Source organism: Peromyscus maniculatus, chromosome X (genome assembly GCF_049852395.1).
Source record: "Peromyscus maniculatus bairdii isolate BWxNUB_F1_BW_parent chromosome X, HU_Pman_BW_mat_3.1, whole genome shotgun sequence".
NCBI classification, from domain to species: Eukaryota; Metazoa; Chordata; class Mammalia; order Rodentia; family Cricetidae; genus Peromyscus; species Peromyscus maniculatus.
Genome location: NC_134875.1, coordinates 136,074,502 through 136,091,856, shown reverse-complemented (window position 1 = coordinate 136,091,856; position 17,355 = coordinate 136,074,502). Strand labels below are relative to the sequence as shown.

The window sequence follows — 17,355 nt, the reverse complement described above, 5'->3', positions numbered from 1 at the left end:
GTTTTCCCTCCCTCTACTCCTCCCAGATATTCCTCACTAGTCCTTTGTCAGATACGTGTTATGAATATTTGCCCACCTTGTGGTTTGTCTCTTTACTTTATTCAGTGTCACCTTTGATGAAATACAATTTTCGGTTTCTTTTGTGGTTTCTGACTTCTGTATCCTGACCAAGAAGCCTCTTCCCACTTCAAGGGCACAAGACATATTCCTATGTATTCCTCTACCAGCTTTATTTTGTAACTCTCTATGACCTATTTTTATCTAGTAAACGTTTTTATCTATAAAATTATTTTCAACATACATACCCAATATAAATAATTTTATTTATGGATAATATAATGTTCAATAACGTTCATATCAGCAAAAGACTTTAATCATAAATAAAACGCTTGAATTAATAAAGTGCAAACAGATCCCAGTGAGCATGCCTGCTAATAAGGGAAGAGACCTTAAATTCATTCTAGTGCAATCATGTTTGTCTTTTCTTACCTAGCCCATAAAGGGAATGGGACCATCTGCGTTGGCAGGAACAAAAACCATCTCACTTTTGGTTGCTGATCCAGGGTCACTGCTTTTAAATGCCTTGCCCCATACTTAGCACCTAATTCCTAGAGCTGAGCTTGGCTCTGGGCTGACTGAGGTTTTGGCAAAGATGCTGAGAATTTGACTTGGACTAATCCCTGGGGAAATTTAATGATTCAGAGCATTGAAGTCCTTTGTTGTGAGGCTTTGTAAACTAGGTGGTGATTAAGCAGTTGGGGAAGATGGTGTTGTCCTAAGGGATAGATGATACCACGAGTCACATCAGAATTCCATTGACTCAAGATCAGCAGAGTCCTTGGGCCAGATCCCTAGGGCAACTTCTTGTAGGATTCGGTTACCTGCATCTTAGCTGGTAAAGGGCAAGAATGACTTCTCCACTGGTGTCTGTTTCCCCACTTCAGCTATTTATGTGGATTATTGCTTGGAAATAGGACTTCTTACATATTTTTAAATTGGTTGTTCTTTAATTAACATGTATCTAAAAGACAGAGTTTTGTTTTTTGATTTGTCTTTATGGGATAACATAAGGAAGATGAAATTGGGCACAACAGAAATTTTTTCCCCTAGGCTGTTTTGGTGATTGAGAGAGGAATTTGAGAGACAAGGTAGACAGTGTGTATAAACTAGAATCAAAGTGTTGAAAGCCATGGCAAAGAGATTGCAGAGGTTTCAAAGCCCACATCTGCTCTTTGCAGGGCACCCTGATTAATTTCTCCGGGCATGAAGAGATCTTAACAGATAGCATCAGTGAAGAGAGGGAAGATCAGAAATAGTCCACATTCTGAGGTTTGCTTATGATTTCACACTAAATTTCAGAAGGAGTAAGGACTTTATCTGTCTTTGGTGAGCATATTTCTTAATAGTTGAACTTGCCAAAGCCAGTTTACCCTCATCTCTACATTTCATTCTACTGATCTACCAAAACAGGACAGATTGCTGAACATGTGTTTGAGTGTTATTAAAAACTTGAATGTCTTTCAAAGATGAGATATTCTGTGAATGACTTTTTAGCATCTTTGAAATATATGTATCTTTGTAGGGACTAATCTTTTCTGTTTATTTGCAGAAACAATCTATCAACTAACAGGTATGGTTTTTACCTTCTTAAAAAGGTGGACAAACTGGTAGAATAAGGATTATGGTCTGATAATTTGGCCAGAATCTTAGAGAATTGACCAAGAAAGTTTCGTTTGACGCCTATAATTACTTATATTTTTTAAATAGAAAGCAGAGGTAATCATAGTCACATCACATATTTACAATTGCTACATCTTCTTAATGAACTGTTGTTTCCTTTATTAATATGTAATGGTCTTTATCTTTTCTAATTTTGGTTTGAAGTCTATTTTATCAAATAGCAAAATAGCCACACTGGCTTGTTTCAGCTTCTAATCATGTGGTAGGTTGACGTCCATCTTTTGATTCTCAGTCTATGAGTATCTTTAGTCCTAATGTTTATCTTAGAGACAAGAGCTGGTTCCATCTAGTTTTGTTTGGTTTTTGTTTTTAAGTCCAGTGAGCCTGTCTGTGTCTCCTTGTTGGTGAGTGAAGACCATTCATAGTTAAGGCTATTACTGAGAGATGTTTACTAGTTCCTATTATTTTGATGATTACATTTCTGGTTGCCTGAATTATTGTTTTTGTTTTTGTTTTTGCTTTCTCATGCATTAGTGTTAGGGGTTTGCTGATTTACTGTGTTGGATGGGATGGATTCTTGCCTAGCTCTCTTTTTTTTGTTTATCCTTCTCATGAAACTAATTCTTTCCCCATGTTTAGCATTTCTTTTGGTATCTTTTGCAGTACTAGTTTGATTGTCATGAACAGCCTTGGCTTGTGATTGTCTTGAAGTGTCCTTATTTTTCCATCAATTGTGAATGATAAATTTGCTGGATATAGCAATCTTAGCTGTTAGTTGCTTTCTGTACTTGGAATATGTCATTTCATGCTTTTCTGGCTTCAAGCATCACTGACAAGTGATCTGGTGTTACTCTGTCATTTCTGTTTTTGTTGGAGAGTTATTCTTTCCCTTCATATAGCATTTAGTATTGTTTATTTGATATCTAATTTTTAGATTTTATTTTTAATTTAAATTTTTATTTAATTTTGAGAATTTCAAACATGAGTACTGTATTTACATCCTTTCCATCCCCCTCTTTCTTACTCCTCCCATGTTCCCCTTCTCCCTCTCTAATTATTGACATTTTCTTTAATTATTATTGTTTTATATATATATATATATATATATGTAACCTATATCCATCCTCTATATCTATCCTATCCTATTTATCATCTGTCTATATCTATCTATGGAATTGTCTAACAATCAATCATCAGGTAACTACTGAGTCTATTTAGTCCTACTGATATATATATGTGTGTGTTTCTGGTTGTCTACTAAGGATAACCTATCAGGAAGCTCATCCGTGGAGAACACTGATTCTCCCTTTTTCAGGCATTTTCTACAGCTCTTCATCTAGGGGTGAGTGCTTGCAAGCTTTCACCCATCTGAGTTGGCATGTTCACTGGTGTTGTCATAATGCAAGTCTTGTGTAATGTGACTTTATTGATGAGATTTCATGGGTGCAGCTTCCCTGTCCTGTGTAGAAGACACTATCTCATCCCCTGGCTCTTACAATCTTTCCTTCATCTGTGATGTTCTCTGAGCCTTAGATATAGGGGTTGTGTGTTTTAGATTTATCAATTGGGGATGGGCACTACACACTCAGTTATTCTCTAAATTTTGACCAATTGTGAGTTTCTGTAGTAGTCTCCATCTGCTGCAAAAAGAAAAGCTTCATTAACATTGGATGAGAGCTACACACACACACACACACACACACACTCACTCACTCACTCACTCACTCACTCACTCACTCACTCACGGATAAGTGTTTAGAATATAGTTAGAAGTTATACTGGTTTAAGAAATTTGCAGTAGTAAGTTCTTCTCTATGGTCCATAACCTCACCAGCAACTGGTAGTTAGAAATTGACAATGCCAGGCATGAATTCTCTCCTGTGGATCAGACCATAAGTCCAATTAAATAGTTGTTGATTATCCCCAAATATAAATGCTACTACTGTACCACTGGAGACATCTTTCCATGTTGGTCATCGTTGTGGTTCATGGGCTTTACAGCTGGGTAGGAATACTGGCTGGTTTTCTACCTTGGTAGCTTGCATAGCATCTTTGGACAAATTGAGAGGTAGTCTTCAGGAAGAGGCCTCCAGGTTAGTTCCAGATCGATTCCATGGATTCATAGCTTTGGTATTTTGATCATGTCCTGGAGTTCTTGATTATTGTGATCATTTTTATCTGGTTTTGTCCTCATTGGTACTTGAGTGTAGTATTTCTTTGACCTTGTACTTTATCCCTGATAGTCTTTCTTCTGCTTGGTTGAGTCTATCAATGCTGCTTTCTACTGTGTCTTTTATTTGGTTGCTTGAGCTTTTCATTTTTAACGTTTCTAATTTCTTCCATCTAAAATATCAATTTCCTTGCTGACTCTTTCAAATATGTTGCTGATTTTCTCATCCACTTTGAATTTTTCCTCTATGTTGCTGACTTTCCTCTCTAGTCTTCCTCCTCTGTATTCTTACTTTTTCCTTACTAAGAACATTAGCAAGTGTTTTTTATAAACAAATGTGCATTTTAGCTGCTGACCTGGAAGTTTAGCTGTCAAAAGGCCAAATAATCAATAGAAGAATCGGAAATGGAGCTGGGAGGAGATAGAGTAGAGGGGAGAAACATTAATGCAAAACAACCCCAAAAGTCCTGATGGGTAAAGAGTTAGTTATACAGCCTAATAAATAACCTGCCTCTAGAGAGTGACGAGGTTGAGGTTTTACTTCAATCAAATGGAACCTTATTTCCTTATCTGGATACATTTGGGATCTGGGATTGTGCTAGGTAACAAAAATTCACTTGTTTCTCATCTGAACATCTTCATACTTGTACTAAAGTGGCCTTACTACACTCAATACATCTTTTCTGAGGAATACTATGCTGGTGACTGAAAAGAGATTTGGAATACAGAAAGGGCAAGCAGTTGACCTACAACTCTAGTTAAAAAACAAATAGTCCCTACCTAAATGCAGAAAATGGCAGCCAAAATAGCAATGTGAAAGCTTTGATTGCAGCATTAATTAAGCATTTTAGTTTAAAAGGTTTTTTTTCCTGCTTGTGGCCTGGAATGAGCAAGTATCTTTTAGATATAACTGAATATTTAACCAGAGGATCTACTTGCCATCAATATATATGGAAGAGACAGCTTTCTATGGGTAGCAATAATATGGATAATTGAACTGTATGAATACAAAATATGTAGAGTTAATTAAGACTAATGTGCATCAGTGGAGAAAACCCTATTAGCATTCATTAGTTAGTCCTGTTTATGATTATTTCTTAACTGTCAGAAAGCTAAAGGCCTCATGCAAGCCAGAAGAATGAGTCATTCAGACTGTTTTTCTGAAACTCAACTATAGTACTTTACTTCAAATTTCCCCTTAATGTTGTTGTTGTTGGTGTAGTTTTTGAAACAGGGTCTCACATAGCTCAGACTGACCTTGAACTCCTGATTCTTCTGCCTTCCCTTCACATGGCTGAGTAGGTAATTTTTTAAGGCAGGCAGCAGTGTCTGTGAAGCAGTAATGCTAATGACAATGGAAACAAGAGTATAATCCTAATTAATTTCTTGAGAGTTAGTCCCTATTTGCCATTATTAGGTTGTTTTATAGTGAATGGTTGCCAGGTACTGGAAAAAGTGTGTGTGTGTGTGTGTGTGTGTGTGTGTGTATGTGTGTATGTGTGTGTCAGTTGGCTAGCCTGTGATTTTCAGAGGTTATTTTTTTAATGTTGAGTTAGCAACAATATATTTGATAAATCTGTAATTTAATCAGAATTTCAATTTATTTAATGGGGTTTAAAAATCCTGAATTAGTATTTTTTTTTCTTTGAACTCAAAAGATTCTACCTGACAGTTCACAAAGCAATATTCTGACTTTCGTGATGTGGGCAGGGATTCAGGGAGGGGGTGTGATAAAACACTGAGAGAAAGATTCGAATGAAAAAAGTATAAATATAGCCTTGGTAAGAGTCAGCCCCCAGTGATAACTTGCTCAGAATCTTCCTTCCCCTGAGAATTATATGATTTGATCATTCTTACTTACCATATTACCCAAAACACTTAATGTGGGTGGGCTGGATTTTTATTTAATATGATCATGTTAGTGGGCATTTAAACTTTAGACAAGATTTCCCATCTGGGGTTAGGAGCTAAGAGCTTTGTTTATTTGTGTATCTCTACCACTCAGTGGGTTTGTTGTTTTGTACATACGAAAATACATTAAGTACTTGGGGAATAGGTTAATGATGGATGAGATGACCCCATTACTGTAGATAGAATTAATACTCTAACAGGGGGAAATCACATTTGTGGTAAGTGGGATATTATGTATAAAATTTGCTATAAACTTGGGTCTTTGGTGCCATTCTGCTTGGCTTTTGCCTATCCAAGTGGCTATTGCTTCTACTTTTGTTTGCAGAGTCCCGCAGCCTGAAAGCATCTTTGCCGAGATTACCCTGGTGATTCAGAATGCCTAAATTGTGGTGGATTAATAACACATTCCCAGTTTTTACTGACTGTCCATAGGCGAGTACTATGCTAGGAATATGTTGAAGAGACAATGACTTTGTACTTACTTCATATGTTTAGAGTTGGGCATTCTGACCACTGAATATTGAGCTAGAGGTCGCCATCAAGGTTTTCAGCATCAACCCTCTTGTTATAATAATCAGCTAAGAACTCAGAGCTCCCAAACAAATGACATAAGCATCCTGTGAGGTGAGTGCGTTTGCTAGGCACAGTTTGCATATGAGGCAATTTGATTCTAAAGTGTTAGGTAACCATCTCAGAATCTCACAGCTAGAAAGTAGTAGAGCCCCAATCCAAACCCAACTTTGTCAGACTGCAAAGCTGCCTGAAAAGGATTTCCCAGCTTTTGATGGCACTCTGCTGGCTCTAATTTGTGTGCACAGTTTTCAGTGTCATGGGCTACTTCAGCTACACGATGGACTTCCTTCTAAGCATCACTTTCTTTTTTAGAAGTGCTATCATCCCAGATGAACTGTTCCTTCTTTCAGGGATGAATTGCCTTATTGCTGTGTTGCCTCTTTTCTCAAGAGCTTGTTCAAGTTCTGCCTTCAGTAACCAATGGCCTATGATCAACTCCTCAGGTCCTCTTGAAGCTGAATGGAAGAATTTGCCAATCCTACTTGTGGCTACAAGGTTGGGAGAAGTCAGGAAATAAAATTCTGGGGCAAAAGTCCCCTCATGACTTGCTTTCTGTTTTGTTCTATGCAACACAGATTGAAGATGGAGGCAAGGCAGCCTTGTCCCAGAAGATGAGAACTGGCGATGAGCTGGTGAATATCAATGGCACTCCGTTGTATGGCTCCCGCCAAGAAGCCCTCATCCTTATCAAAGGCTCCTTCAGGATCCTCAAGCTGATTGTCAGGAGGTAAGGCACAGGTGCAGAGGCCATTGAAAAGTACTTGATTGATAATCTAGCCTCAATAAAGTGGCATCTCTAGCATTATCATCAAGAAGAGAGGTATTTTCTGTGAACAGAATTGTGCAGACAACTAAAGCAGAATGGACAAAGGGCTGTTGGTTCATATTTTGACACTGTCATATACTCAGTATACCCCTTCAGATAAATGCTTCTTCTGGACTCAACTTATTCACTCTTCTGAGGACCCAGTGACTCAAAACAAGCAAAGCTTTATATAACCCAGGGGTTTTTCCTCTCTCCCCTGTCATTGTTTAACCGTCACATATCTACAGAGATTTAAAAGAACTCTGCTGCCAGCCATGGTAAGCTCTCTGGATGCTATGGCGAATGCCAAGACAGAAATGTTACCTTATATAGTCTCACAGGTGAAAAAAGCATGTATGTTTCAATAAAAATTAATAATATAAAGAAGCAATAAAATGCTTCACAGAATCTTTTGTACTTGTTAAATAGGTTGTTGAAACAGAAATTGTTAATTAAAGAGAAAAGAGGTCATGTCAGAATTCAGTAGGGGTACATTCAAAAGAGGAGGTAAAATTTGAGCTAAAGGGTAGGTGGGATTAGGGAAATAAACCATCAGAAATAGACAGATTTTGGCTCCCTAGCGTTACACGGGCAGAGGAAGGGCAGGGACACCATTGGGTGTGGTCACTCCAGGCTGCTGCCAAAGCATCTGCCTGCTCATGTGCCCTTTGAAAAACGTTTTCGTTGTTTTTTGAGATTATGACATAATTACATCACTTCAGTCTTCTTTTTTCTCCCTCTAAACCCTCTCCCCTTGTTCTCTTTCCAAATCATGGCCTCTTTTTCTGTGAATATTGTTACTGAGACCAGGAGAAACTGTCTTCCCTAGGGAAGAGCACACTAATCGGTTATCTAATACCAAATGGTCAGTTCTGAAAAGATAGACCTACAAACAACATTATATGGAGTTAGCAGGTTGTGTTTATGTATTTATGAACACACACACACACACACACACACACACACACACACACACACACACACACACACACACCTTTTTATTGTGGTGCTGGGGATGGATATAAGGGCCTCCTGATGCTAGGCAATTGCTCTCACATTTGAGCTCCACCCCCAGATCATTTCTTTCATTTTTCTGCAGTATCTCTACTTTGGGCTGCTAGAGCTCAGGTTTTTCCTTTTCGTTGGTCGGTTTCCTTTATCTTATACACATGCCTAAGTTTCTGCATCATTGTTATTATTAAAGAAATATTATCATAGTACATCATATCATATGGTTTAAATTATTTATAATATATTATTATTACAGGAAAAACGTGAATTACATTCCATGATATTTCTCCCTCTGGCTACTGCCGTTTTCCTCCTTTTGTTTCCATTTCATCTCAAAAGCAGAGTCTATCCTTAGTGCATGCACTTTTCTACCTTCTATTTAGCTTTTGAATACCTGCGGTCTGAACTTGGTCTCTATAATTCAAATCGACAAAATGTTGCCTTATTCTTAAAACCAGTAGATTATTTTCAGTCTTCGTCATATATGATTTAAAGAAGACATTTGATACAGTCAGTCTAAATGACAAAACTCCTATGTGAAACTCTGACTTTCAACATACTGTTTACTTCTTTGTGTCCTACCTTTTTGTCCATGTTGTAACCAATTTTGTTTATGACTTGACCATCACTTTGACTGTGCCTTAAGCATTTTGTTTTCAGTATTTCTACCTTTTCTAACTTCATAATATGGAAATTATACTATGGAAAATATCACTGGTTCCTCCTGTTTCAATTTATATCTATATGTGGATGATTCTATCTCTTCTGTCCCAGACCATATAACCAATTTCCTCTTGGACATTTATATTTATTTAGATGTACCTATAGCATTTTAAGTATAGTATGCTGTTCCAAGCCTAATACCTTATTTTCCACCAAAGCTCCCTATCTTGGTGACACTCTAGCAACCAAGCCAGAAGGAGAGCTATCATAAATTCTTCTATTGATCACGCGTAACACTCAGACAATTTATCCAAACAATCTTTCCCTGAAAGAGAAATGATAATAGTTCAGGGTTACATGGGGCATATTATATAGAATTCCATTGGTGTATTGCATGATCTTCTAGTACCTAATATTAGCCATGCCTTTCCAAATATAGGCATCATGGTAAGTAATGCCTTGCACCATATAATAGCTATGTTATCACTGATTCCATCTTACATGAATGGAATCCAAGGCCTTGAATATGCTAGCCAAGTGCTCTCTGCTATTGATATATATCTTCACCAGTTTGTATCAGTTATGATATATGTTTTAAGTAAGATTTCATGGGGGGGGTCACTTGATAAGAGTTCTTGTTTAGTATCTGATAGGTTCCTGAATGTTACTCCTTTGTTCTATTACATGGAAATTGTAATTCCTTGAATAGTGTTATTATTGTGAAGATTAAATAATACAACTTATATAAAATTCTTCTTACATAATGGTTTTTCACTTCCAAGTACTAGCCAGACTTGATCGTGCTTAGCTTCCAAGATCAAGGTGGTTTGGCCATAGATGCATAATGCTGTATCAGGGAATCTCATTCCATTCCCTTCTCTGAGGTATAAAAAAAGCATAATTGGAGTAGCCAAACACTGTTAGATGGGAAGTGCATTAGAGCTGTAACGTACATTGTACCCTAGTCTACAGAGTATGATTTGCTGGGCAACCAATTGGGTACGGCAAATATCTGAACAGAGAACATGGCTCTTGGTGAGATGCTGGTTGTAGAAAGACAGAAGCACTTTTACAATGTGAATATTATCAGAGAAGTTTCAAGGGATACGAGGATTTTGGGTTTTAACCACTCACCCTCTCTTCTTTACTCCAGCGACACTGCCACTACAGAGCGTCACTTAGGAGTGGCTGTAGTTACAGCCTTGGAGATAGCTGGGACCTTTGGTTTGCATGGGCTGAAAGGTTCTGTGGCTCCCAGTACCTACATTTTCTACCCTTTTCAGCACCCCCACTTCAGCCCTTATTACTTGAGGCGTCCCATGCATAATTTATGAGATGCTGCTGCCCTCTTGTGGAAAACTTCACGTTCCCTTATGGACTGCTGTGGACATGATATAGGAAGTTAGTTCCTTCTTGTTTAGTCCCAATTTCCCCTTCAGTTTATGAAAAAGGTCCGCAGCCCTACATTGCCCTTTAATGATAGTTAACTAAGTCAGAAATCAAGGTATCATTGTCAGATCTCCTCTTGCCTCACTCCCAAGGCCAAGTAAATTCAAGCCTTGACATGTCTAACCTGCTCTAAACCTCTGTTGTTTTGTCTTAATTCAATCACTTGTGTTTTCTCACCTGGACTATTTTGAGAGCCTTCCCACTGGCTTCTCAGCATTCAGTTTTATCTCGTTCCAATCAATCCATGCTCAAAAAAAGGCATCTGAGCAGGTCCATTTTCTACTTGAACAAAAATTAAAAATAAGAACCATAGAGCTGTGCTATTCTCAAAAGGTTTATTTTATATGGATAGAATATTTAACCACATTAATGACATGATATTCAGGAGCAATTTTTAATAGTTTGTTAATTATTTAAGAATTTCATGAATTGTATTTTGATCATATTCATCCTCCTCCCCATCCATTCCCAGATCCAGACCCCAATTCCATATCCACCCAACTTTGTACCTTCATGGATTTCTTTTTGAAAAAAACATTGCTCCAAGTAGTCCTGCCTGTATACCCCTGAGTCTGAACCATTTTTGATCTATCAGGGGACATATCCTTAAAGAAAACTAACTTTCCCTTTCCAGGTAGCTATTGATTACCACTAGCTCCTCAGCTATGACTAGGACTTTGTGACTAAGTACTATTTTTAACTAAAAATCATGATATCTAAATATATAAAGAAAAACCTGTTAGCAGTAGAAAAGAAAATTTATGAAAATGTCTGTATTGAAGACTTTGACATAACTTAGGCATGAAAACAAAGAACACCAAAATGCAAATACTTGGAAGAGTTGAAAGCATAAGTCATTCATTCTAATTAATACAATTTTAAAATGTTTCATTACTTTCAAATATTCATGTAACATCTAAAAATGATTGCATGTTATGCTGCAGAGAAAACATATGCAAATTCTTAGCAGCAGAAGTGACATTGGCTTTTGTTTCTGATGAGAATGTACAAATTTCCCAAATTTAAAAAAAAATCTTTTGCAACTTTAATATAGCAGAACACATTTATATGTAAATATCAGATCAAAGAAAAAATAGCAAACTAATAAAAATAATAAAGATGAGAGCATGACTTGTCAGAACTTTGAGATTAGTATTCAGAAGTAAATTTATAACATTTGATATTTTATTAAAAATGAAGAATACAATTACATATCTACAAATCCAATATAATACTGATGCCAAGGGCTTGATTTGGGGGACTGGGAAGATGGATTAAATAGATAAGCCTCTAGCAAATTTAATCAAGTAAACAAAGATGAATTATAAATAAAATTTAAATGATAAGTGACAAATAACATCATAGAAATAGTTTCTGGAATTAACTACAGATTATTATAATTATACTTTAGGAAATCTTGAAATCACAGAGAAATTTAACATATTTACTTCAGTTTTAAATGCCAAAATCATTGAGAAGCTGTATAATGAAAGGACCTGAAACAGCAGAAACACTGAAAACAACAATAATAATTAAACGAAAATTTCCAGAAATACTTTAAGTTCACATACTTTCAATCAGCGAATGCCTTCAAAGTTTTTGAAATAACCTAGACTCCATGACAATGTGATAGATCTGAAAATGTTGCAGATTTATTCCAGTTGTTTTTGAAGGCAGCGTCAGTTTGATACTACAACCCAACACCCTGCTCCCACACAGGATACTCTAATTATTGAATTAGATGCAAAGTCCATAAATGTAGTTTTGAATTATAGGATAACAGCTCATTTTAAAAGCTAAAATTTTTTTTTGTGGAAAAAGGTAAAATCTTGACTCTTATACAGACTTAGAAATGAACATACGTTAGTCTTTATTTAACTCTATTGACCAAATTGTAAAGTATTGAAATTAGTTTAAAGAAGTCAAAGAAGAAAAAATTTATTTTAAAAATAACACTAGACCACAATAACCAATTAGAAGCTGTACAAAGTAAGAGCTCCCACTCACACACTATCTAAACACATAAAACACTCAGGAGTACCCTTAAGAAGAAATGTGTATGACGTATAAAGGATATATATGGATGAAATTTAAAAACAAAACTTCCACTGAAAAATGTGTACAAATACTTTTGATTATGTGAATAGCCGAAAGATATTGCATAAAGTGATTTTTAAATAGCTGATGATACAGCTCAGTGGTAGAGCATTTGTGACGCCCCAGGTTCAGTTTTCCATTCCTAGTACCACAAAGCAAAAAGCAAAGCAGAGCAAAGCAAAACTCAGTGGTAGAGTGTGTACTTAGCACAAGACCCTTGGCTTGGTGCTTGGTAGGAAAAAAAAAAAAGTCTGTTACAATAAAACTTAGAGGGGGAAGAAAAAAATAATGGATAGAAACACGTACTATAATGATAAGTTTTGGGGTTTTGTTTGTCTTTGTCAGATGTGGTGACATATACCTATAGGACCAGTACTTTTGGTTGTGATATTTGAGAGGCGGAGACAGAAGGACCAGGAGTTCAAGGCCAGCCTTAGGTATATAATGACGTCAAGACCAGCCTAGACTACAGGAGACCCTGTCTCAAAAAAAACAAAACAAACAAAAACTAAGAAGTTATTTAATGAACAGTATTTTCACTTGCTCTAGTTTGGTTATTCCTCTATTCTATTGTGATATCCTTTAATTTTTTAATTTTTGAAGTTCAAAGTAGCGTTTATCATCCTACTTTCCTTATAAATGTTATCAGTTAGCCTCCAGATCATTTTTCCATTTGTGGTTTACACCTGATTTGCACCTGATTTATGCTCATCTTTTCTTTCACTCTTCTGATTATGCAAAGGATCTTTGTAGATAGAGTTTTCCCATCCCAACTGCCTGCTTTCAGAGGCTTATATATGAATAGCCTTATTCTGCCTTGCTATAGGCCAGTCTTTTTTATTAACCGATGAGAGTAATACATATTCACGGCATATAGAATGATTATCCCACAGCAGACCTTGCCACCTCCTTCTCACTTTTGAGACAGGGTCTTATCCAGCGTGGTCTTGAACTCATGATTGTCCTGCCTCAGCCTCGAAGACCCTGGAATTACAGGCATGTAGCACCATGCTTAAGCTCTTGTAAGCATTTGAGTTAGCAATTATTTATTTAATGTCAGGCTTTTCCTGGAGTCTGTGAATTCAATCATGAAAACCTATGGTCTGTCTTGACCGGAGTTCCTCAGTCACTGAACACAGAATATAATTTGTGACTATTATTTCAGTTTTTCTAAGGAAGATGCATAGATCCATTAGAGAGAAGTTAATTAATCATACAATAGATGTTTTAGAGCTGGTACTCATTAGTGAGCATCACTTAGGAACTTGTTACAAATGCATTTTATTGGATGCCATATTAGGCCTACTAATCAAAAACTCTTGAGTAGTGGGAGCTATTCCAGATATGAATTTTACTAAAGTTTCTAAATGAAAATCCAGCAGTTTGGGAGCCACTACCTGGAGGCATCAGGGCTCAATTCTCCAGAATCACTAGAGAAGAACTCAATACAACTCTGTAGTAACAACCTCTTCTCCATCTACCTTTGTCATACACCATTCTCTTCATTCCCATTCTTTTACATTACCAAAGCCTCAGTTTCATTTTCTCCTATGCTGTTGACCTCCCTTTGACCACCATGGTTTGTAGTTTGCTTATCCACTCATCTAATCTGAGCTATTCCATTCACTCATTATTTCAACTACCACCTCAGTGCTAATGAGTATATTTCTAATTCTCATCTCCCCTAAAATTCAGATTCATATATTCAGAAGACCAGTAAGAATCACTACTGGAAAATCTAACAGGAAGTTCAAATTTGTATAAATCTGAACTCATTATCTAGCCCCTTACACTCCCCCACTGCCAATAGTAGTTGATACATCTGAGTGGGAAACCCAATAGTCATTCTCGACTGTAACTGAGAGCTGTTTGCCCTTTAGACTGTCCCAGGATCTTTACTCTTCTTTGCATTTTCTCTGTGACTACCCTAGTTCAGTCCCTCCTTATCTCTTCTCCAAACTGTCTCAAATCTGTCTGCCAAGGTATTGTTAGCACAGAGGCAAATCCAGAATATAGATTCAATTATATATCTGTCTGCTGCTGAAAACTTCTCAGTGACCTTCCTTGCCCAGTGGGCAGTAAGAAGAGTGAGCTATTTATCCCCATCTCTGCTTATACCTGCAACTTCATCAAGTATACCTTGTTGTTTATTCATTCTGGAACAATGAAGTTTTCAGGAATATCATGCTGATTATCAACTCTATGATTCTTCACTTTCTGCTTCTTAACAGAACTGGTAATTTCAATTTCATTCTCTAGATTCCTTCCTAGTAGCATTCACAAGCTTGAAATTACAGCCCCGGGGAGCCCATTTCTAGGATACCTTCTTTGACACCTTGGGTTGATTCAAGTAGCCCTTCCCTGCTCCTATAGAATTCTAGTCATTATCACAATGCATTGAAAGAATCTGCTAATGTATTTTTCCTACAAGATTATACCAGAGTTTGGCAAGCCAGTCTAGCCTACCGCATGATTAATATAGCCTGCTAACTGAGTATTATTTATTTGTATTATTTGTTATTTTTATTCTTTAAATATTTCATATATGTATATGATATATCTTGATCATAACCACCCCTCACTTTTCCCTCCAGCCGCCTGCTTTGGACCCCATCATCGTATCTCCTTTGAAATTTCATATTTTCCTTCCTTTATTTTAATCCAGAGTCCAATTAGTGCTTTCTATATGTACATGGGTATGAGATCATACACTAGGGCATAAGGAACCTGCCTACCAGTGGCCATGCCTCCAACTCCCCAAAGAAAAGTGACTATCCATTTCCTAGCAGCCATCAGCTGCTAATAGGTCCTCCCAGCTTGGGGTGGGGCCTCTGGGAGCCCCTTCCCCTTCTATATTGGAAGTTTTAGCTGACTTGATCTTATGCAGATCTTGTACACATAACCATAGCTGCTGAGTTCATCTATGCAACAGCCATATCATGCCCAGAGGCCAGCGTTTCACAGTCTATCTACTCATCCTCTGGCTCTTAGATTTTTTTCTGCCCCCCTCTTTTTCAATGTTTCTTCTTCCTTGGGGACCGGGAAATTGTTGATATAGGTATTCTATCTATGGTTGATCATACACAGATCTTTTTTCTCAGCATTTTCAACAGTAATGAATCGCTGCATTAACTATGAGCCATACAATAAGAAGTTTCTCTGACCAAGGTTAAAACTAGCACAAATCTATGGATATAAACACAAATATTTAAAAGAAAGATTGGTAACATGACCATTTAGAAAAACAGTATTAATAGGTTCTGCCCAAAGGCCCGTGACTTCTCTACCCATGGGTTTTCACCATGTACATTACCTGGCATGAATTCCCTCCTGTGGGGAAGGCTGAAAATATAATCCTGAGACTCATTAGTTACTCAACATAAATAGTCTCACAACTATGACACCATTGCACACATCTTGCCTAGTACATCAGTATTGTACCAGGACTGTATAAAATCATTAATATCTTTTCTCCCCCAGCAGCCTGCATAGCACCTTCCAGAACTATGGAAGTTAGCCAACAGTTCAAGACTGATTTTCTGTGTCCTGCAACAGAAGTGTGTGATGCCTTCAGTAATATGGTGTTGTTATCTAGTTATAAAGGGTAACCTAAAGCAAATAGTAATAGTCTATATTGTTTGGGGTGCCTCTGGGCCTCCTTGACCAATAAATCATAGGCAAGTATAACCCATGTGGTTCAGAAATTTTTCTCACCCTGAACCATGAAGGGTGAGGAAAGTCTTTATTCATTGTTGTATCTTTATCATGTAGTTTTATTCATAGCCACTTTCCTATATCAGGCTGTGTGCAATATTGTCTTAGGGTTTTTATTGCTATGAAGAGACACCATGACCACGGCAACTCTTATAAAAGTAAACATTTAATTGGGTGGCTTACAGTTAAGAGGTTCAGTCCAATATCATCATAGTAGGACATGGCGGTGTGCAGGCAGACATGGTGTTGGATAAGTAGCTGAGAGTTCTACATCTTACACAGGCAACAGGAAGTGGCCTGTCTCACTGGAGGTGGCTTGAGCATATATAAGACCTCAAAGCATGCCTCCACAGTGACACACTTCCTCCAAAAATACCACACCTACTCCAACAAGGCCACACTTCCTGATAGTGCCACTCCCTTTAGGGGCCACTTTCCTTCAAACCACCACAAGTGTGTGTGTGTGTGTGTGTGTGTGTGTGTGTGTACATGTATGCACACACGCACAGGTGTGTATAAATACACATATGTTATATATATCCTTGAGTCTTTCCTACTTCCCTATAGCAGGATGTAGAAAAAAATTCCTCAGTCTACCTTAGTTTATAAAACTTAAATATAAACTGGGCGGTGGTGGCGCACACCTTTAATCCCAGCACTCGGGAGGCAGAGGCAGATGGATCTCTATGAGTTCGAGGCCAGCCTGGGCTACCAAGTGAGTTCCAGGAAAGGCGCAAAGCTACACAGAGAAACCCTGTCTCGAAAAATCTTAAATATAAAAGTGGACATGTATATCACACCCCAGGTCCAAAGGCTCAGGGACCATTGTGGAAGAGGAGGCAGAAAGTTTGTAAGCCAGAGGTCAGCTTGGGCATGAGCAGAACCAAATACTATCTCTGGATATGACAGAATCACTGCACTCATGAGCTCTCAGCAACTGGGTTTGCTTGCACCTTCCAGTATGGAGTGAGGAGGGACTCAGGAGGCCCCACCCTGGCTGAGGAGCTATTGACAGTTGATGGCTTCTGGGGAAGGTAGAATCAGTTTTCTTTAAGGGTGTGGCTCTGGATAGGTCGACCCTGATGATACCTCACTCAAAAGAATATAGCAGTAAAAAATTGGATTCAATGGGTTTTATAAAAAAAAAAAAAAAAAAAAAAGAAGATAAGAATTTAGGAGGGGTGGTGGAATGGAGGGTGAATCTGAGAGGAATGGGAGTAACATAATCAAACATTACATGCAAGTATGAAATCCTTAATTAATAAAAATATTATAGTTTAGA

The 17,355-nt window shown here is 37.5% G+C and overlaps 1 protein-coding gene across 4 annotated transcripts in view; it reads left to right on the top strand.

The window, feature by feature from the left end:
• The window catches only part of Shroom4 (shroom family member 4), a 205,864-nt gene that overhangs the window by 95,487 nt on the left and 93,022 nt on the right, over positions 1–17,355 (top strand). For all 4 annotated transcript variants that reach the window (XM_076561852.1, XM_006995406.4, XM_076561850.1 and 1 more), the window contains exon 2: positions 6,910–7,061. In XM_076561852.1, coding sequence (XP_076417967.1) covers positions 6,946–7,061 — 116 coding nt within the window. In that variant the 5' untranslated portion in view covers positions 6,910–6,945. The remainder of the gene's footprint in view (positions 1–6,909; positions 7,062–17,355) is intronic.